The 22327-nt window shown below is 38.4% G+C and overlaps 4 protein-coding genes across 5 annotated transcripts in view; 2 read left to right on the plus strand and 2 right to left on the minus strand.

The window, feature by feature from the left end:
• Nucleotides 1-1180: 1180 nt before the first annotated feature.
• On the minus strand, nt 1181-2364 carry LOC114357125 (SOSS complex subunit B homolog). The gene has a single exon (XM_028310599.1). The coding sequence runs from the start codon at nt 2222-2224 to the stop codon at nt 1670-1672; it is 555 nt and encodes a 184-aa protein (XP_028166400.1). The 5' UTR covers nt 2225-2364; the 3' UTR covers nt 1181-1669.
• An 828-nt stretch (nt 2365-3192) lies between these two features.
• Rae1 (ribonucleic acid export 1) lies at nt 3193-8950 on the plus strand. The gene is made up of 8 exons (XM_028310596.1): nt 3193-3586; nt 4281-4373; nt 4558-4635; nt 4755-4850; nt 4974-5045; nt 6518-6793; nt 7729-7935; nt 8562-8950. The coding sequence occupies exons 1-8, from the start codon at nt 3440-3442 to the stop codon at nt 8643-8645; spliced, it is 1053 nt and encodes a 350-aa protein (XP_028166397.1). The 5' UTR covers nt 3193-3439; the 3' UTR covers nt 8646-8950.
• A 26-nt stretch (nt 8951-8976) lies between these two features.
• Nucleotides 8977-10204, minus strand: ND-B12 (NADH dehydrogenase [ubiquinone] 1 beta subcomplex subunit 3). 2 transcript variants are annotated; one of them, XM_028310597.1, is made up of 3 exons: nt 10063-10204; nt 9791-9931; nt 8977-9210 (listed from the first exon to the last, which is right to left on the minus strand). In XM_028310597.1, exons 2-3 carry the CDS (start codon nt 9919-9921, stop codon nt 9042-9044), a joined length of 300 nt encoding a protein of 99 aa, XP_028166398.1. In that variant the 5' UTR covers nt 9922-9931; nt 10063-10204; the 3' UTR covers nt 8977-9041. The 2 variants fall into 2 exon arrangements, with proteins under 2 accessions (XP_028166398.1, XP_028166399.1); XM_028310598.1 differs by having other exon boundaries at nt 9791-9928; nt 10063-10154.
• A 72-nt stretch (nt 10205-10276) lies between these two features.
• LRP1 (LDL receptor protein 1) overlaps nt 10277-22327 on the plus strand; it is a gene marked incomplete at its 3' end in the record, with an annotated part of 81702 nt that continues 69651 nt past the window's right edge. The window contains exons 1-4 of the mRNA XM_028310595.1: nt 10277-10922; nt 19205-19372; nt 19488-19619; nt 19743-19889. Coding sequence (XP_028166396.1) covers nt 10832-10922; nt 19205-19372; nt 19488-19619; nt 19743-19889 — 538 coding nt within the window. The remainder of the gene's footprint in view (nt 10923-19204; nt 19373-19487; nt 19620-19742; nt 19890-22327) is intronic.

The following is a 22327-nucleotide window of genomic DNA, read 5'->3' on the forward strand; positions in this document are numbered from 1 at the left end:
AAATCTGCCGGTGTGTGTAGTTTCGTTATGTCTGTCTGTCTGTCCGAGGTTTTCCTTGGAACCTATTGGCACTAGAGAGCTGTAATTATGTGGAGGTACCTATGTAAGTATATTAATCACGCCGACAAAACGGTAAAATAAAATTTTGAAAAAAACATTTTTTTAGTGTAGCTCCCCTACATGTAAAGTGTGTGGGGTATCGTTTAGGTCTTTTAAAATGGCTTAGGGGTTTCTGACTATTTTTCCATTTAGGGATCTGTTTGCAAATTATTACAGTTTAAAAGTGCCAATTTTTTTTCGAGTAAGGCGTCAATAAAATGACGTGCCTTTTTGTAAACTACTTAAAAAGCCCTTTATTTTGATACCCCACTCGATAAGTTTTAGAGAAAAAAAATTTTTTAAGACATTATGGCACCTAAAATCCGCCATTTTGATTTTTTTCCAACTTTAATATAGCCAGTGTCACTCTCACGATTACGGCGAATCTAACGACACCACTCACGCTAAAATCGGTCAAGCCGTTTAGGCTGTAGGCCGTTCCAAAGAAATATACATACATACATACATACCCACATACATACATACACTCAATTACACTCGAAAAACATAATGCTCCTCCTGGCGCAGTCGGGTAAAAAATGTGGAAAAATTCTTGATAATAGTGATTTTTATGAACTTTCAAGGAAAACAATAACGGTTAAAGATAGATCAGTTAGTTTAAGAGTAATAGTCGTTTAACTCATGTATTATAACATTTCTTACCTAATAAAAATTAATTAGAATAAAATACTAAAAGTGACTTTAGATGAAGAAATTGCTAGCTTCTGAAATATATTGTGGTAACGACGGACAACTACGGAATCCTACACTGCGCGTGGCACGACAATTACTTGGCCAATTTTTGGAGTCGGTTTTAATTTTTATAATAAAACTAGCTGACCCGGCGAACTTCGTACCGCCTTAGCGTAGAGATTTTCTTAATATTTTTTTCCGTAAGAACCATCCTTGGACTTCCACAAACATTTAAAAAAAAGAATTATCGAAATCGGTTCAGCCGTTCACACGTGATGCCGTGACAACGCGAAACGGGTTTCATTTTTATATATATAGATAGATTATTTTTTGTGTAGGTAATAGGTAAAACTATGATTCCTGTCAGTAGCAATTAAAAGTCAATATGTAACTTGGTTATTGTTTATTCCTCTTCTCAAATACCTAAAATATTTTTAAAGATATACCTATTTAATCTATATTTTTAGGACATACGAACATACAAAATGCGAGTTCATTTCTTTTAAATTCAAGTTAAAATAGGTATCATGCTTATCTGCAGCATTGCCTGAGGTATAGGAGCAGCACTGGAGAAGATGACATTGACATGAAGTGACAGAGCATACAGATCTGAAGTCTAGCTGACGTTTGACCATGATAAACAGTAAACACACAGCAAGCACAGGAGGGTGTGCTGTTCCAATAACTCGGGTAATGACTCAATTATGCACTATAATGTGTAATTATGATTTAATTTAATTTAACATCTATGAGCACTTAACTAATATCCTACACATCGTTACAAGAATGTAACATTGATCAGATAACAAAACCAAACTTGGCCACTGTGCTAACGTTCATACATTTTGACGATATCCAACAGTAGGATGTACGGCTGTTATCTCCGGTTGTTGCCCCGCTGGTGTCCACGGCCCCGCACGTAGGTCTTGTGCGCGTGCTTGGCGCCGTGGTCCGGGCCGGGCGGCGCGAAGCGGTCGCCCTTGGCGGAGTGCGGCGCGGCGGGCGGCGCGGGCGCGGCCTGAGGGTGCGCGCGGGGCGCGTGCGAGCCGTTGGCGCGGTCGGCGGGCGGCGCGGGCGCGGGCGGCGCGGGCTGCGGCTCGCTCATGTTGAGCTGCTCGTTGAACAGCATGCAGAACTCGCCCACCTTCTGGATGTCGCCCGACTTGCCCGAGTAGAGCGTGAGCGCGGCGCGCCACAGCGACGCGTAGCCGCGCGTGAGCCGCACGATGTCGCCGGGCTGCAGCAGCGCGCCCGGCTCGTCCCACACGGACAGGTTCACGGCGGCGGACGCGTCGGCCACGCGCAGCGTGCGCACCTCTCGCGCCTCCTTCGTCAGCGTCGGCGGACCCACCTCCAGGACGATGAACACAGCGTTGATGTTCTTCATACCCGGTTTTAGATCTTTGATTTGAACGTACTCTAAATTACTCATGTTGTGTAAGAACAAATATACTGTTTTAACATGTAAATTTAAAATATTAGAGTAATTTTAGGATTTCATTTTGTAGTTTTACAACTACGTTTACAAAGCCGAAACGTCAAAAAAAAGCTGTATATTTTGACAATCAGCTGATATGTCAACATTTGTCAACGTTTGTCTATGGTTCAATTAGGAACATAAGGGTCATAGCACACTTATCAATTTGCAAAGGGATCGTATTAATGCATAGAGGTCTCTATGTATTAATACCTCGTCCAGAGCCCCGATTACGGTAACTTTTAACGTCTACAATCCAGACGCGTTTCTGATTCTGCGATACGATTGGTCAAAACAGCTGACGTACGCTGTTGAACGACCAATCGTATCGCAGAATCGAGAAGCGTGTCTGGATTGTTGACGTTAAAAATTACCGTAATCGGGGCTCAGCCCCCCTAGACAAAACGCACTTTTAGATCGATCCCGTCTGGGTTTTCACACAGAGCACGTAATAGGGTTTTCAACCGGTGTTTCGCCACACAATCAACAAAAATATGTCAGCATTCAACTAATGTTACAAGCCTACAAAAAATGTTAAATGTTGAGATGTTTTTGTTGATTGTTTAGGGCCAAACAAAAAACACACTGGAGAGCCGGCATACCGCATAACGCAATCTTTTTATAAACAACCCACCAAGACGAAACTTGCTCTGATAAAGGAATAGAACTTGTCAAGTAGTATGTGTTCACATTGGTTCACATTGATTGTCATTCAACATCTCGATTTCAGAAAATATTTTTAAAGTTATTTCAATATGATAAAATACAGCAAATAAAAACCTAAGTACAAAAAATTGCACAGTAAATTGCTGTTTCTTAATTATTTCTTAATAAAATATCATCATTAATGTTTTTTAATCAAATGTGCAAATCACATGAACCCTTAATGAAATAAAAACTACTGTGTAAAAAAAAGTAAATAACATAACCTCAAAACTGACCAAAATATTTAAACAGTCAACAAATAGCACAAACTAAAACGCTAAAACCAAACGGATTTGCAGTTAAACTTAATTTCTGTGTGATATTATTATGTATGACCGATAAAATTAGCCAGAATCCACCTAATTTCTGATTCTAACATACCTGTTTAATTTCGTGCCGTGCGAAAGTGCAGCAACTGAGTTTAATACAAGTGCCAGTATTTCTGTGAACATTTAGTAAGTGAACATGTTCAACCAACTGGGCACCACGACCAACAACCCCAACAAGGACCTGGAAGTGACGTCGCCGCCCGACGACACGGTGTCGGCGCTGGAGTTCTCGCCGCCGTCCGTGCCGCAGACCTTCCTCATCGCGGGCAGCTGGGACTGCCGGGTGAGTGCTGAGCATACTGCCTATATCTACATTCCGTGTTATTTATTACTGCAACTGATTTCCTAGATCACGAGTCTCATTTGGGTTTCTCTTTGCCTGCCCCTACTTCTACAGCTTTTTTGAGAGATACAAAGAAAACAAACAATACAATACAAAGATAAAGTTTATTATTCAGCAAGAAAAGGTAATACAATAAGATAGTTGTTAAAATAGATACAGCACAGCTTATCTCACCAGCGAAGCTAGTGTGTGATATGGCAATCATAAGTTGTTTTCATTAAAATTATTGTGCTTTGTATGGTCATATCACTTGATGGTATGTAAAAACACAATACTTTATAATATTTTAAACTATTATGTTGCATTTTTACTATAATTTATCACTTCACGGGATTTATTGCAACAATATTTTTTTTAACGGTAAATAAGATATTTACCCTCCCTACATTTTGGCTCGGTTGCACGATTCATGGTCGCGGGCAGACTGAAGAGATACCGTTAAAAAAGATATTGTTGCAATAAATCCCGTGAAGTGATAATTTAAACACAATACTTTGTTATCCACTTTGGGCAACAAGAAGTTAATTTTTACATCGTTTCAGCCAAATAATTTTTACATAGTCATTCCCAACTCTACCCTCTGACCCATGTTTGTCATAAAATATGATCAATAATGTAGTTATTCTCATTTCAGGCAAGATGCTGGGAAGTGGAGGCATCAGGCAAGACTGTGCCAAAGGCAGCACAAGGCATGGACGGACCAATACTGGATATAGCATGGCATGATGTTAGTATCCGATGTCTTCAAAAGATGTTGTATTTTTTGTAGGTACTTACTGAATTCAATTCAATTTGAGTTAAAAAATTCTGGCAGGAAACTTAAGAAAAATTTGGTTATTAAAACATTATCTTTTAGTGACTCATTTTACATCGTAGTCTGAATGATGCACTACATGTTGTAAATATTGCAGGATGGCTCAAAGGTGTTTATGGCCTCCACAGACAAAACTGTGAAATGCTGGGATCTAGCTGCAAATCAAACAATGCAGGTAAGGCATACTTTTTAAAGCTTGTTTACCATAATACACATACCTACTTGTGCCTATTTTTTTACTGGTTATACTATAGATAACATTTCATTAAACACAAATATCTCTCTTCTCGCCAGGTGGCAGCACATGACGCACCAGTGAAGACGTGCCATTGGGTCAAGGCGCCCAACTATACCTGTCTCATGACAGCCTCTTGGGATAAAACACTCAAGGTTAACCTACTATTTTTTTTTACTTTTATAACATTTTTGTTAGGGTCCTGAACCTATTCTAGCCCATTCTTACAATTAATTATGTTCAGATATCTTTAAATGATTTATGTTTTGTATTTACAGTTCTGGGATACCCGAAGTTCAGTTCCTATGATGACTATGAATTTGTCAGAACGTTGCTATTGTGCTGATGTTGTAAGTACTTATATCTATATGAAATGTATAGAAATACCTACTTGGTGAAGGTGAAAATTTTAACTAAATTACACTACACAAACAGAAATAAGCCATTAAGTTTATTTATACCTCAAAATTTGGCATTCTTTTTCTTTGGTTAGATTAAATATATACAGGGTGACAGGTAAAGCGATACATTCCTTCAAAGGGGTTAAAGTAGAGCTTATTTGCAGTCATTTAAGTCATATGACACCATGTCCGAAACTTGTTCATTTCCAAGTTATTCAAGATTTTAGTATTTTTAAAAAAATCTTCAGTTTTTATGTTAAAATGTACCCTTGTAATGAAGAATACGAAATAATGTTAACTTTTTTGTTGTATTCGTATAGCTAAATAACAAGATTGACATTTTAAATTAAAATTTGCAAGAAAGAATCGTCATTACTCAAGTAAAAGCTAAAAAACCATGTATTATTTTGCAAAAAAAAATTGTTTTAGGTAATTAAACGAAGAATTTCCAAGAAAAAATGTATGGAATGTTGTGTACAAATTACAGAATTTAGTTCCTTGATTCATTAGCTATTCAAAAAGATACAGGTGTTTAACAAACACTACTTAATTATTTTTTTATTTGAATTTAAACGTCTAGCGAGATACTTTCATTAAAAAATAAATAAATAAAAAAGTCACACTAACAACTGTTCTTGGGTCTAAATAAATGAAAAACTTAGTATTTTAATAATAATTGTATCACCTAATTTTATCTAGGTACATTATTTTAAGTCCTGCTCAAACTGTGAGCCCCGTCTTCTAATACAAGCTCGTAGTCTGTTTCTCACTTTTGTTTTTGTGACTCTTGTTGTCNATTATTATTAAAATACTAAGTTTTTCATTTATTTAGACCCAAGAATAGTTGTTAGTGTGATTTTTTTATTTATTTATTTTTTATGAAAGTATCTTACTAGACGTTTAAATTCAAATAAAAAAATAATTATGTAGTGTTTGTTAAACACCTGTACCTTTTTGAATAGCTAATGAATTAAGGAACTAAATTCTGTAATTTGTACACAACATTCCATACATTTTTTCTTGGAAATTCTTCGTTTAATTACCTAAAACAATTTTTTTTTTGCAAAATAATACATGGTTTTTTAGCTTTTACTTGAGTAATGACGATTCTTTCTTGCAAATTTTAATTTAAAATGTCAATCTTGTTATTTAGCTATACGAATACAACAAAAAAATTAACATTATTTCGTATTCTTCATTACAAGGGTACATTTTAACATAAAAACTGGAGATTTTTTTAAAAATACTAAAATCTTGAATAACTTGGAAATGAACAAGTTTCGGACATGGTGTCATATGACTTAAATGACTGCAAATAAGCTCTACTTTAACCCCTTTCAAGGAATGTATCGCTTTACCTGTCACCCTGTATAGAATATAAATAGGGTAAATGTGTTAACTAGGGTATTGTTTTGCGCCAGGACTACCCGATGGCGGTGGTGGGCACGGCCGACCGCGGCATCTGCCTGTACACGCTGGAGGGCAAGCCGGCCGAGTTCAAGCGCGTGGAGTCGCCGCTCAAGCACCAGCACCGCTGCATCGCCATCTTCCGCGACAAGAAGACCAAGCAGCCCACCGGCTTCGCGCTGGGCAGCGTGGAGGGCCGCGTGGCCATCCAGTACGTCAACCCCACCAACCCCAAGGAGAACTTCACCTTCAAGTGCCACCGGTCCACCGGCACCACCGGCGGCTATCAGGTGAGTGACACTCATTTTCTCGTAAATAGCACTCAGAAACTCGAACCTCTCGCTGTGACTAAAAAGTAGGTATGAATATTCTGGTAAACTACCGGAAATCATTGTGGAAGGTCTATGTTCAGCAGTGGATGTCCGGTGGAAATGATGATGATTCATGCGAGTACCATCTATAGCCATACCATCTATATTTCGAACTCCTCCTATGTTCTTCTGATTAATTTCATTGCGGGTCCAATGACAGTTTAACTTTCCCCCGGGATAAACTTGACCTTCATTGGTTGGGTTTTTGTGGCGGTCAAGCTGTAGATCCTGGCTACACAGGAGTTGCAGTGGTGGAAACGAGAGGTGGGAATAGTCCAGAGTACCATCTATAGGTATTACAGAATTTTATTTTAGATACTAGAGCGGTCGCCCGCGACCTCGTACGCGTGGATCCCGTTTTACCCCCTTCATCTATCTTACGCGGTTTAGATTTTTTCATACAAATGTTTTTTCCCGCTAACTCTCGTTCCCGTGGGAATTTTGCAATATCCTGTTGTAACTAAGCTTTAAGTTTACTAAGGTACCTGCATGCCAAATTTCAAGCGTCTAACTTAAGCGGTTTAGATTTTTCATACAAAAAGTTTTTCCCGCTAATTCCCGTTCCCGTGGGGATTCCTAAGTATACTATAATCTGCCCAGGAGTATGACGAATAATTGTACCAAGTTTCGTTAAAATCCGTCGAGTAGTTTTTGTTTCTATAAGGAACATACAGACAGACAAAGAAAATTTTTACTGATTGCATTTTTGGCATCAGTATCGATCACTAATCACCCCCTGATAGTTATTTTGAAAATATATTTCATGTACAGAATTGACCTCTACAGATTTATTATAAGTATAGATTAGTACATAACACAGTCAGGTCTGCCAGTGTTCCCTTTGGCTTGCGCAGGACATCTACGCCGTGAACGACATCGCGTTCCACCCGGCGCACGGCACGCTGGCCACGGTGGGCTCGGACGGCTCGTTCTCGTTCTGGGACAAGGACGCGCGCACCAAGCTCAAGCCGTCGGAGCCGCTGGACCAGCCGCTCACCAAGTGCGCCTTCAACCACAACGGACAGATCTTCGCCTACGCCGTCGGCTACGACTGGTCCAAGGTGAGAGGGGACTTGTATCGCATTCAAACTGATTTCAAATTCTTCCTTTTAAAAGTTGCCATTTTTCATGGCTTACAGCAATATTTTATTGATTGTTCTGGCTTCACAATTATTCACTTTTTAGTCATAAACATCATTCTCATCATTTTTAATTTTTTTTTTTTCGTTTAGTAAAGCGATTTCGAAGTTAATCCTGTTTAGTTCTTTATTTCAGTGAAACCTACTAAATCTATGTATGACCACTTATGTACCTGGAATTATGCAAACAAAGAAATTTGATTTGATTTGGCTGGAAAAGATTAAATATTTAATTAATTAGTACATATGACAAACAATTAACTAAGCTCTCACTTTTCTTAAATTACAAATATTTTATAGATTAAAAAACAGAAAGAAGTGTTAACCCTTTGACAGGCATAACACTTTCGAGCAATTATGAGTAAAAGTATAATGGGAATTGTATTTCCACTGCCTTATAAACGATTATGGAGTATAATTTATAAATTGGAAGTTAGTATTAAACATTTTATTTCTTTTCAGTAGACCGAAAAATGCAGTTTGTATTTTTTTTTTCATATTAATATGCGTAGAATTATTTTTTATGTTAAAAATCTATTTTTTTTCAGGGCCATGAACACTTTAACCCAGCTAAGAAGAATTACATTTTCCTGCGGCCATGTTTCGAGGACCTGAAGCCACGCTCTACATGAAATGTATATACCTAATTTCATTCCATTCATTTATTTAGTTACATAATATTTGGTTTTGTTATTACACCACCTAAAACATTTAAATAGCCTTGATGGCCATGATTCAATGTTGTGTATGAGTTTTCATTCTGAATGATGTCTGGAATCAATTCTTTCCAGATTTATTTACTTTTTGTTAAGTGAAATAAATTGTATAAGAATGTGCTTTATTTGAAATAAGTTAAGAATAAGAATTGAAACATACAAAATAATTGTACTTCCTTGTACTAATTTTGCTTCCTATATTCACGATTTGTATAGTTTGTCATTAAAATTAAATAAAAGAAAACAATTTGTAAAGTAACATTTTAATCAGCGCATTTTAATTACTCTATACATAGCAGGATAAATCAGATACTAATGTTCTCCATGGCCATGACCATGGTCGCCACCGCCACCGAGAACCTTTTCCATGGCCACAGTCACCACCGTCAGAGCCAGGCCAATAGGTAGGCCTCTGAAGAACACGTTGCGAGCGCGACCCCACTTTGTTCCAAATCCAGGGTGGTACCTCCACGCCTCATTCCTAAAACAGATGAATACTAAATTTTCAACCGACTTCAAAAAAAAGGAGGAGGTTCTCAATTCGACCCGTATGTTTTTTTTTTTTTTTTTTTTTCTATGTTTGTTACGCGATAACTCCGCCAATTATGAACCGATTTGAACAAATCTTTTTTCGGCGTATAGGTAATACCTCAAGGGTGGTCCCATTTAAATTTAATAATAGAAAAAACAACCCCCAAGGGTGGAAAATTGGGGATGAACTTTTTTATACGCAATATCTCCGCCGATTATAAATCAATTTGAACGATTATTTTTTTGTTGAATAGGTATTATCAAAAGGGTGGTTTCATGCGAATTTGAAGAAAATATTTCACCCCCAAGGGTGGAAAATTGGGGATGAACTTTTTTATACGCAATTTTTAGTTTTTTTTGTGTTCACGCATTTGAAGTCGGTTTTATTTTTTTAAAAAGTTAATTATTTGTGCAAGGAAGGTAGTGATCGAAATCAACATAATATGAGAATTAGATGAAGCTTTAAACTACCTACGAGTTAAAATGAAGTTTATAGTCAGAGAATAACTAAATTCAACGAAACAAAATACCTAATCCATGGGTCGCGAAGTCCTTTCTGAGCGAGTGCCTTCTCGAGCTCCTCAAGCTGTGGGATCCCTTTGATTTGAAATTGGGAATAATGAGGGATCTTGTATGGGGGCTCGTGTCCGTGTCCACCCATTGTTAAACTGCTGAATAAGAAATGAAAATCCAATAACAATATCATAACCTCAAAATCTGTTACATAACATTAAAATACTGACTAAGTAAAGACATTCATTTTAACTGTTTTAACATGAAATACCTTGGAAACATTATTTACCTGATAACTAAATTAATTAGTTATAACTACGTGAATTTTTACTCTAATAAAAACTATCTGTCAGTTGTCACTTTCAGTCAGACAGATTTTTGTTGACAAATTTGACAACACTAAAAAAATTGAATTGAAGCTTGAATTGCCAGTATTTAGCCAAATGACGTATGGAAAAGTTCTATCAAAATTATTGCATCCATAATCGAATATTCGAGTGCAATTAAACGAAAGAAAAAGACTAATCACCATTTAAAAATTATTGCTTTTATTACATAACTACATTCGGTAAGCGCTTTTTAACGAACAATAATAATAATAATGTTATGCTAAATTAAACTCTACATGTATGAAATAAGAGTTAATATACAGTAAGCATTTAACCTCGGCTAAGTGTCGAAGCTCCGAAACAAGATGCAGGGGAGGACGAGCGAGGGAGTGAAAACAAAAACAGCTTCTGCTTTGTTGTTTATCTGCGGTACAGAGGCGGCGCGGGTGCTCGTATAGCGTTGTTTTTAGTGATAAAACAGGATTCTGAAAAAAGAATAGCGTCTTTTTCATCGTCCATCTGCGTTTTAAAGCCGGATTACAGATCTAAATCTAAATTTCGCGTGCTCAACAATCAACGGTTCGCCCCATAGTTTTAATTGATACAAATTAAAAGTGGAAATAACTCGAGGGCATCCTGCGTGTATTAATTTGCGTTAAGTATAAATAGAAGGGGTGTGTTGGACGAAGCGGCCGGTGGTGCGATGGTGAGCGGCGAGGGCTCGCGAGCATGAGCGTGGCTGCGTGGTGCGCGCTGGCGGCGGCGCTGAGCGCGGCCCGCGCCGACAGCGCCGGCTCCGCGCTCCCGCTCCCGCAGGCTGGTGAGTAGTCGCGGAGTCCTGGTCCCCTTTCGGTATGAAGTTATTACACATGTATAGTACTGGTGTAGAGTGGGAGTAGATGTAGCTGCTATTTGGCTAGTAGACTTTTATATTGCAGAAATGCCATAATATTTCACCTATCTGCTGTTAAAAATTGCATTTATAAGCAACCAAAAACAATCAGGGATACATTTATTATATTAAGTAGTCCATTGTAGTTATCCACTTCACAGGCTTAGTGAAATACCAATATCTCTAAGGTAAAAACCTGAAGAATGTTGGCACTGTCATCAATTGAAAGATAAGAGAAGTGGCTCCGTACACTAAAGATTGTTCGGACTCCAGTGCCCGGAGCAACATGTGAGCAACCTTAAGTTGGTTCCGAGGGTGACTTAACTATCAGTTCGTTTAATTAATTGTTACTTTTTGTCACTAATTAATAATTTTGTTTTGGTTCATTATTTTTCTTGTCTATGTTCAATATTAATTAATTAATCACAGAAGTAGGTAATTATTGATTTATTTTTTCAGTAATGTAAGGTCTTATCTGAATAATTATGTTTATCTGAATAAAATTAATGTGGGTAATAATACCTCTGTGCTTTTGTTTAATAATTATTATTTATAATTTAACAAACATGACACCAATTTAGATAATACATACATACCTACATAGTAAGTAATTAGTTTGAATGATGAATGGAAACTATGATAAAAATTAACAGAAAATTATCCTTGTCATGAATTATTGTTTAAATTTAATGTATTTAAATGTATATTAAGTACTAATGGTAGTTGGTGAGGAGAGGATGGATGGATGTTTCAAATGCTAAACTTTCACTCATAAACCACTGAACCCAGAAAAACGGGATAGTTTTTATCCCGGTTTTTGGAAGAACACGCGTACGAAAAAGATTTTCTGTGACGGACCGAAACTCAGGAAAGATATTTATTTACTAAAAAAGGTTCATTGCACAAACTCTGTTCTAACATCCACATGGTTACGAAATGTAAAAGTGTGCCATAATTTTTTAAAAGTAATCCAAATAATTTATGAGACAGTAAGTATGTTTGTTTGGTCGTACAACGCATGCGAAGCTCCGGCGCGGAACGTAACCCGAGCCCGACGGCGCGCGCGCACGCTCCGCGCCCAGGAGCCGGCGGCTGCCCCTGATGTTACTGCACGCCACTCATGCAGACAGGATGAATCATAATAATAAACTGTCAACAAACGTATGAATGTGCCTATCCAAATCAAAATCCAATCCAATCCAATCTACTATTAGATATTGATTGGATTTTGGTCATGTAAATAGAAGCTGAAGACCTAGGATGGCATAGCCATTTCGTCGAGGCCTGATACCTTACATTGGAAAGAACGGACAATTATACAATTATACTTACGTATACCTGTCACAAATCTAGTCGAAGACCCAAGAGATAGATTGACCCGATACTATACCGAAGATATCCTGGACGTCAATCTGTACGAGATTAGAATGGCTCTCATACAGCTGAATCAACGCCGGTACTAAAGGCTCTTTAGAAGCTGTACGAGTCCGTCATCCTTGAGGGAAAAACGCCCACAGCATGAGATTATTCTTCTAAAAAAAACCTACACTAAAACGTAGAAAAATAATTACTAACTACCTACTTATTTATTAGGACGAATTATTAATATTTATGTAGGTATACCATGATTGATACTTCTGGAGTCGGTGCCAAGATTATGAAACATGTAAAGTTTGCCTGCACCGACTCCAAAAGTATCAATCATGGTATACCTACATAAATATTAATAATTCGTCCTAATAAATAAGTAGGTAGTTAGTAATTATTTTTCTACATTTTAGTGTAGGTTTTTTGGAGTCGGTTTTATTTTTTTTTTATAAAATTTTACTTATTTCTTGCTTTTTAGTTAACTAATTATTACGAGACAGAGAGACAGACAGACAGACAGACAGACAGACAGACAGTTACTTTCGCATTTATAATATTAGTATAGATTTATGTGCGATTGGGATATTGGGATATAATATTAGTTGGGATCTCACTTCTGGGCTATGTCTACAAGCGGTTTTCGAGAGTTTATTACGAATCGTCCTGCTCGCAAGCTCGACGAATTCCAGTCTCTTTAATCGAAACCGGTTTCCGAAAAGGTTTTTGCACCGTAGACTATACAGATTATACAGAAGACCGAGGAGTATAATCAACAATTTGCTTGGCGCTTACGGACTAAGAAAAAGCCTTCCATTCGATTTAGACCTGGGCAGACCTGCAGTCTCCCAACGTTGTCAAATTGACTATCAATACATAGTGTTGAATGGCTTGTACAAAAAAGCCACAATATCGGTCCGCCTCAAGGGTCAGGGCTCAAAACCTATCCAGTCATATCTCTGAGACCTTGGAAGTTGGAAGATCTGGGCACAGACAAAGGCCTCAGTTGCCTCAGTAGAGCCTCTCAACAAGTGGGTGTCACAATGAACAAGGACAAGACAAAAAACATGACAAATGTTCGGGTTGCACCCACTCCTCTGAAGGTTGGAGACTGAGAAAAAGAGCTTAAATGCCGATTCCAACTTGGCTGGACAGCATTCGAGAATTTCGGGAAGTTTCGCAAAATATTCACGTCCGAAATACCGCAGTGTCTCAAGAAAAAAGCCTGATCAGTGTGTGTTGCCAGTGATGACATACGGATCAGAGACGTGGTCGCTTATTATGGTCCTCATAAAAAGGCTCAAAGTCACTCAAAGGGCGATAGAGCGTGCTATACTCGTGAGTTTCCTTGCGTGGATGATGAATCAGATGAGGAGATTAGCAGAAAAACCAAAGTTACCGACATAGCCCGCAGAATTGCTAAAGCTCGTAGAGCTGAAGGCCGCTGGGGCAGAAAAGTTTTCGACTGCCGACCACTGCTTCCCTGAAGTTTAATATGTAGCTCAAAAGCTGATTCGCATTTAGCTAGGAAGACTATTACTGAATACCGTTGTATTAAGAAAAATCACTAAACCTTGCATTTTACTTAGGAGGGCTACTTTGGCCGTTTACTGCAGTAAATGGGTAAGAGTGCGTTTCATTTGTATGTGTTTATAACTGCAATGTAAAATAGAAGTGAATACTTCTTAGATACGAAATAAATAAATGCAGGTGCCAATGAAATGCTGCGTAAGCTTTTCAAATTGAAATGAAATTATTTGTAGAGTAATCCCGGAGTGCATTAGGCGGAGGTGGTCTGAGCTGAGCACCGCGCCTGGCGCCGCGCAGGGACGCGCCCGATCGATCACGTGCAAACACTGCTGCACCCAGCACACAGCTGTAGTAACTATGCACAGTGGCGGGGCAAGACCTAAATTTGATGTGGGCAAGACAGATTTCGCGAGGCCTTGTTCTGTGGCGACCTGAAGACGGATTTTATGAAATAATAAAAAAAAACGGGTCAATGGTCTATTCATTGACAGTTTCTGATTTCTTGATTCAGTGATTATTTTTAAAGGAATATTGCGCCAAAGAATAATGTTCGTCACTTAAAACCGTGTTGTTGCTTAATTTTGAGTCTGATTATGGCTGAATTTGTTTGGAAAAAAATATATTTTTATTTTTAACTACATTGTTTAGCTATCAAGAATTTATATTTAATAGTCAATGTTTGCATTTATTGTCGTATTGTGATATTGTCATCTCCACCTTGTATACATTTTTTCAAAATTTTTGATGCGCGAGGCCCCTTGTACCGCGAGGCCGTAGGCGGTGGCCCACGTCGCCTACGCCTTACGCCGCCACTGACTATGCAGTCCGACAGATATGGCCAGATACAATAAATGTATTACCTTCATTATTATTATATGTATGTACCTACTATACGATGGCGAATTAAATTATTATTAGGTACTTTATTGATAAATAAAATGGTATGTTCAGAAAAACCTTTGCATTTAACCATTTTCAAATTGGAAGTAGTTTTCGTTGACTGTAATTCACTTCATTGCAAATTACCTACTTACTAGCAAGTTCACGCTCTACGTATAATAGAAGTCTTGCGTGGAAGACGAACAACATAATACGTTATCATGTTGTCTTGTCAAAGTGCAAGCGTAGATACATACTAATGTGGGTATGTATTTACTATGACGTTCATCGTGATGTGAAACATTCGTTGAAAAATTGTTGAAAAACATCTCGAGACCAATTGAGCTCGAATTCGATCAATCATAATTCCTCTGCTGTTGTTAGTAGCTCTTAGCTTAGATTAGATTAATTTGCTTTTAGGGTTCCGTACCTCCTATATAAATCTTAATTTGTTGTTTCAGCGAAGTCAATAACGAACGAGTATTGAACTTATACTCGTCAGTGGGTCTACTTTACATAAATATTTAGTACTAGCGGCCGCCCGCGACTTCGTATGCGTGGACCTCGTTTAATTACTAATGATGTTGTAGACGGCGTTTCACTGCTTCCCCCTCATGAATAATTTCCGAACATCAAAATTTTTTGTCCAGCGCTGAATATTTTAACCAATGACGATAAATGGCGCTTTTTACCCACGTCTTATTTATTTATTGAAATTTAGTTGGTCACATATCGTCATAAATTATAGCTTATATGTTATTCTGGGTTGTAAACAATAATACTGTAAAGTTTCAACAAAATCCGTTCAGTAGTTTTTGCGTGAAAGAATAACAAACATCCAGACATCCAAACTTTCGCATACCTATAATATTAGTAGGATACAAGTTTTTAACTGAGCTACAATTTACTATAGGATAAGTTCTTTAATTTGGTTTTGTTTTTAATGAGTGGCGTGTAATAATAACCTACATCATTTCTGCTCTGCCTGGCGATAATTTTTTTTTTGTTGTGTTTTTGATAATCAAGACAAGATTAAGCTTGTAAGGAAAGAAATGTTTTTTGAGAACTAATTACTCTGGAGACCCATGGTGGCCACGGGTCTGAACTGAATTAATGGTGTTTTTATAAGTATATCGTAGTTAAGTCGTAACTGCACAAAACACTCGCTCAAGTATCGACGGGTTAAGCTTTAAGATCATCAAGGAACAGACTTCCTGCGCGAACGCAACCGGCCGGCCTATGGCTAAATTGATTAATTTGATTTAGTCGTCGTCCCGGTGGGTGCCAAGTACCTACCAACCAACTGCCTTGCCATGGGGAGAAAAGGAGCAAAATATATGTCGCTCGCGAAATAATCGCAAAATTGACGTGGATAGGTGAAACAGCTTAAAAGAAAATCCTCTAATATTACAGGATTATAGGTCACGTCAAATATTAAAAATCAAAAAAGGTATACTTATGAGTATTGGGTGAAGTTCGCTTCCATAGTCGGTCTAATCAGCACGTGTCAGCAGCACTCTCTATCAGGTCATGCAGGTCAAAAGTTTCACGTTGTGGGTAAAAATTGTCAGCGGTTCGGCGATTATTACTTCAGTTTATCTGTGGTTCAGTGTAAAGTGTAACAGATAACAACGACAGATATTGTATGGAGGGTACAACACTTAGTGTTGTTCCGCCGGCTTTTGGCGCGGCCGTGACCCGTGGCACGGCCAAGGTCGCCCTGCCTCACGGGGCACGTGGCCCCGTGGGATAGTTCAATGGCTTGTTAATTATCTCCAACTTTTTATTGCATTAATGTTGAACCATTTATTTGATATTTTAGTGAACTTTAAAACAGACAACAACACATTGTCGTAGCTATTTTTATTGATTAATTATTTAAATCTAGGTATAATTGTATTATCTTTTATGGTTTGTATACAAAATAATCATGCCAAATTATGTATTGTTACCAATGACGATTAGCAGATCATTGAATGGAGCTATTTATTCTAGTACCCAATAAACTACTGAAAAGTCAAAAAATTTCGTTTACTTGATTCAAAGTTTCAAAGATTATTTTAATCGCTAGTAATACTTACCAGATGAATAGTAGTGTTAAAATAGAACAGCGCACCTTATATCACCACACACTTGGATGACACATTCTAGATTTCAAAAATAAACTAACTAGATTCAGACTGAACCTGAAAAAGAACTGAAATATAGATTTTTGTATTATTTTTGGAGGTATTAGTATAATTTTGATTCGATTTCAGATCGGTTATAAATATTGAAGTAATAAACATACAAAAAAACGGAGAACCTCCTTTAATAGGTGAGTGTTTTTGAAGTTGCATCAAAGTAATTATGAATAGGTACCTATCCTATTAAATACCATCCATTATTATTCTGTAGCATTACGTAACTTGCTTGCGGTAAGACGGGCGGGCGCGGTCGGCGGCTCTGACCCTTGATACTTATTATCACTGGGTGCACTCGAACTATCTCAAAATTCAAGACTTATGGTTACTATTAAAATACTTATGTATCTTACATAATATCGAGACCGCCAGGGACAGGGATGACATGTCTCACAAGTTCACAACTGATTTTCAACGGGTTTACTGAAGTCATAGAATTAGTGTAGGTACTCGGACAACATAAAAATAAATTAGCCCACCTAGACAAAATGCAAAATGTGACAGTTTTTATGTCGAAAAATGGTCGAAAAGCCTTTTTAGGGTTACGTACTTATAGTTTCGATATGTCTGTCTGTCTGTCCAAGATTTTGCTTGGAAACTATTGGCACGAGAGAGCTGTAATTTTGTGGGGGTATGTACTATATTAATCACGCCGACTTAACGGTAAAATATTTTATTTTTTTAGGATAACTCCCCTACATGTAAAGTGGGGATCAATTTTTTTTTCAACTTCTACCCTATCGTGTGGGGTATCGTTTGATAGGTCTTTTAAAATGGTTTAGGGGATTCTAAGACTATTTTTCCATTTAGGGATCTGTTTGTAAATTATTAAAGTTTAAATAAAGTGCCAATTTTTGTTCGAGTAGGGCGTCTATAAAATAACGTGCATTTTTGTAAACTACTTAAAAAGCCCTTTATTTTGATACCCCACTCGATAAATTTTAGAGAAAAAAAATTTTTTTTAAGACATTATGGCACCTAAAATCCGCCATTTTGATTTTTTCCAACTTTAATATTGCCAGTGTTACTCTCACGATTAAGGCGAATCTAACGACACCACTCACGCTAAAATCGGTCAACTGTTGGCTTGGAAAATCTGGAAAAAATCGTAATTAATAATACTGCTTTTCATGAACTTTCAAGGAAAGCTTGCTTCCGAAAATATTATGTTAACGACGGACAACCACGGAACCCTACACTGCACGTGCCACGACACGCACTTGGCCAATTTTTTTGTATGGAGTTTCAACGGATTCGATTTTCGATTCGATGAAAAAGTGCCACTTGTCTAGACCTTTTCTGTAACTGTCTTTGACTGGAAATAATTACCTTTTTAAAAAAATAAAACCGACTTCAAATGCGTGAACACAAAAAAAAATAAAAATTAAAAATATTGCGTATAAAAAAGTTCATCCCCAATTTTCCACCCTTGGGGGTTATTTTTTCTATTATTAAATTTAAATGGGACCACCCTTGAGGTATTACCTATACGCCGAAAAAAGATTTGTTCAAATCGGTTCATAATTGGCGGAGTTATCGCGTAACAAACATAGAAAAAAAAAAAAACATACGGGTCGAATTGAGAACCTCCTCCTTTTTTTTGAAGTCGGTTGAAAATAAACTACTTACTAGATCTCGTTCAAACCAATTTTACTTTTAGTTTTCATGGTAATGTACATCTCACATATTTTTTTATTTTTATTATTCTCTTATTTTAGAAGTAAGAGGGGTGGGGGACACTCATTTTACCACTTTGGAAAAGTCTCTCTCCTAAACTATTCAGTTTAGAAAAAAAATGACACTAGAAACCTCAATATCATTTTATTCATTTTTGGAGTCCTATTCATAGGTACCCCACACGTATGGGTTTGATAAAAAAAAATAACTTTTCAGTTCTTAGTATGGGGACTTCCAAAATTTTTTGTATGAAAATCTTAATGCGGTTCACAGAATACATCTACATACCAAGTTTCAAGAGTAATAGCTCTTATATGTAGTTTCGGAAAAAAACTGGCTGTGACATACGGGCGGACAGACAGACAGACATGACGAATCTATAAGGGTTCCGTTTTTTGCCATTTGGCTACGGAACCCTAAAAACAAACTGAACCGCGGACTGATCTACTCAGTGCCATGACAAACGATTGTAACAGCTTTTGTTGACGGGCCCGATTTACTTATCGGCTCGTGCTTGCGTGTCCTGGCATCCCCAGTCAGTTGGCACATCTCAATAAGGTGCAAAATGTCATCCAGGTATACCGGGCGAGGATGCGACGAACTCCGCGGGCGACGGCGGGCTGAGCATGGTGACGTGCGGGCCCGACGAGTTCCGCTGCGCCGACGCGTCGCGCTGCGTGCCCGCCGCCTGGCGCTGCGACCTGCGCGCGCACTGCCCCGACGCCTCCGACGAGATGGACTGCAGTCAGTGCTCACTACTATTTTACCTATACAATATTTGATGATTTAAGAAATCGGACTCGCATTATCGGACCTTCCGTCTGTGTAGAGCTGAAAGAAATCTTATTATTTCTCGTAGCTTACAACGCGACGTGCGGCCCGGGGCAGTTCCGCTGCGTGCGCAGCGGCCTGTGCATCGCCGCCAGCTGGCGCTGCGACGGCGACGTGGACTGCGGGCCCACCGACACCTCCGACGAGGACGTCTACATGTGTGCGTACCCCCCTCCACCCCCTCACCGTCCTCGCCTTCTCTTCCTGGCTTTCTTTCAACACGTTTCCCCTGACATCGTTTATTGTAGCGGGTAAAAATTGATAAAACGATGTCACTTCGCAGGCAACCAGGACTTCAAGTGCGAGGGCAACTCGGCGCGCTGCGCCACGCCGCGCGACGGCCGCTTCGACTGCGTGCCCGTGGCGGCCTTCTGCGACGGCCGCCGCGACTGCCACGACGACTCCGACGAGTGGGACATCTGCGACAACTGTGCGTACCCTACATTGTATATATTATACGAGAAGACACAACAAACACCTGCTATTGAATGCTCGCATAAAACACAGATAATATCTGAAACTAACTTAGCGCTTCTTTTTGGTCTTTTTGGAAGCATCCTAATACGCCACAATATTACCTTTTAGGATTCCTAAAAGGTAATATTGTGGCACTCGAGCATCCATCCATATAAGAAAGAAAGAAAGAAAGAAAATACATTTATTTGGCACACTAGAACAACAAATTACAGAAATATTAATACGATAAAAAAATTAATTTAAAAATTATGCCAAATAGGCTTCCACTCAGCATAATGCCGCAGTGCGTAGCACCACGACGCTGGTTTTCAGTGGTCGCCTGATTGTAGTGGTGGAGAGGCGCAGGTAAACATTAAAAAAACAATACGCAACTGAGCAACGGTGATACATACACATTTTGGCATAAGTTTAAGTAAGACAGAAACAATAAACATGACAATGATAATAAGAATAACAAGGCACAAGATCAGATACCAACAGTAGATACGTGCAAACAGTCCCCAAAATTGTTACACGTGCAGANGTAGATAGTATTACCGTGTCGGGGCTCTGTTCCTCGAATATTGCCATGCATTGGAAAAAACTACCATTCTGGTAGAAAATTTTCCACCACGGCCCCGGATAGTAGAAAATGGATATTTCCAGAAATTCCAAAAAGTTGGTATGCAGTTTGTTTTCGTTTGGAGACTCGAATTTCACCATTTTTATCAATAAAGTCTGGTTACACTGAAAGTTACGGGGAAAACTAATTTTTGCGACATGTCTTGACTTAGTGACGAACAGAAGGAGTTCTGCCAGACAAAAAATAAAAATGAGTTTTGGTCAGGTATACGACCCAGAGCCCCGATTACGGTAATTTTTAACGTCTACAATCCAGACACGCTTCTCGATTCTGCGATACGATTAGTCGTTCAACAGCGTACGTCAGCTGTTTTGACCAATCGTATCGCAGAATCGATGAAGCGTGTCTGGATTGTAGACGTTAAAAGTTACCGTAATCGGGGCTCTGATTATGGGAAAAATCCGAAATGTCAAAAAATTAAGATGGCTGCATGGGCGGCCATTTTGTAAAAAGTTGAAAATTTCGAAATTTTAAAATGCAATTTTCTCGCAGTTGGCAACATTTTGGAAAGTCGAGAGGCAGTTAGGTATGCTGGGATACAAAAGAAAATCGAGTTGTAGTTATGGGGCGTTTGTGTGTTTTGTCAAGTACACTGGTCATCATAAAAATCGACCCACCCGCGACAAGCACTTTCAAACATATGCATCCCCACTTCCCACTAACATTACTAATATTATACAAACTTCATTTCATTAAAGGAAAGGTTTTTACCCAATGATATTATAGAAAATATCATTGTTTTTACCCCAAAAATGTGTCTGTAGAAGAATCCAGAGTCACTTCTTCAAAAAATAGGTAGCTAGTTACGCTTGAGCCAACTTTTATGGCTATAAAACTGTTAAGTTGGGATTAGTCGCTATCCATCTGTTATAGAGGACACGTGAGATCATTATTTGGTTTTATAACCATAAAAATTGGTCTAATTGATCCCAGAGGTGAGCCCAAAGTGAGGTTTTTTTTGAAAGAAGAAAGAAGAAAGAAAATACATTTATTTGGCACACTAGAACAACAAATTACAGAATATTAATACGATAAAAAAATTAATTTAAAAATTATGCCAAAAAGGCTTCCACTCAGCATAATGCCGCAGTGCGTAGCACCACGACGCTGGTTTTCAGTGGTCGCCTGATTGTAGAGGTGGAGAGGCGCAGGTAAACATTAAAAAAACAATACGCAACTGAGCAACGGTGACACATACACATTTTGGCATAAGTTTAAGTAAGGCAGAAACAATAAACATGACAATGATAATAAGAATAACAAGGCACAAGATCAGATACCAACAGTAGATACGTGCAAACAGTCCTCAAAATTGTTACGTGCAGAACTAAGTACATCAGAGCCCCGATTACGATAACTTTTAACGTTTCCAATCCAGACGCGCTTCTGATTCTGCGATACGATTGGTCAAAACAGCTGACGTACGCTGTTGAACGACCAATCGTATCGCAGAATCGAGAAGCGTGTCTGGATTGGAAACGTTAAAAGTTACCGTAATCGGGGCTCAGTTTTTGACGCTCAATAAGATAAGCCTTGAATTTGGTTTTAAAAGCATATCCTGTCAAAGAGTTCCAGATTGGTGGGGGTATATTGTTCCAGCATTTTGTAGTCACGTAACGAAAACTGCCGCGGATGCAGCCGTAGTGTGCCTTGGGTAGGTAAGCTTATAAGCCATACGCACCGGTCTACAAGAAAACGCCAGCTTGTCGGAGAGGTAAAACGGGTTTCTATTTTTAATGATCCCGAAAAGAAGCCCGGCAAGGTGGAGT

The sequence above is a fragment of the Ostrinia furnacalis genome, unplaced genomic scaffold (assembly GCF_004193835.3).
Source record: "Ostrinia furnacalis isolate ACB-3 unplaced genomic scaffold, ASM419383v2 OfSCF3046, whole genome shotgun sequence".
In the NCBI taxonomy this organism is placed as follows: domain Eukaryota; kingdom Metazoa; phylum Arthropoda; class Insecta; order Lepidoptera; family Crambidae; genus Ostrinia; species Ostrinia furnacalis.

Bases quoted from the DNA above. Each gene is read 5' to 3' on its own strand.
- LOC114357125 (XM_028310599.1), bottom strand. From the start codon at position 2,224: ATGAGTAATTTAGAGTACGTTCAAATCAAAGATCTAAAACCGGGTATG.
- Rae1 (XM_028310596.1), top strand. From the start codon at position 3,440: ATGTTCAACCAACTGGGCACCACGACCAACAACCCCAACAAGGACCTG. The intron at 4,374-4,557 runs GTTAGTATCCGA...TAAATATTGCAG, and splicing joins TGGATATAGCATGGCATGAT to GATGGCTCAAAGGTGTTTAT. The intron at 6,794-7,728 runs GTGAGTGACACT...TGGCTTGCGCAG, and splicing joins GCACCACCGGCGGCTATCAG to GACATCTACGCCGTGAACGA.
- ND-B12 (XM_028310597.1), bottom strand. From the start codon at position 9,921: ATGGGTGGACACGGACACGAGCCCCCATACAAGATCCCTCATTATTCC. The intron at 9,211-9,790 runs GTATTTTGTTTC...CATCTGTTTTAG, and splicing joins CTTCGCGACCCATGGATTAG to GAATGAGGCGTGGAGGTACC.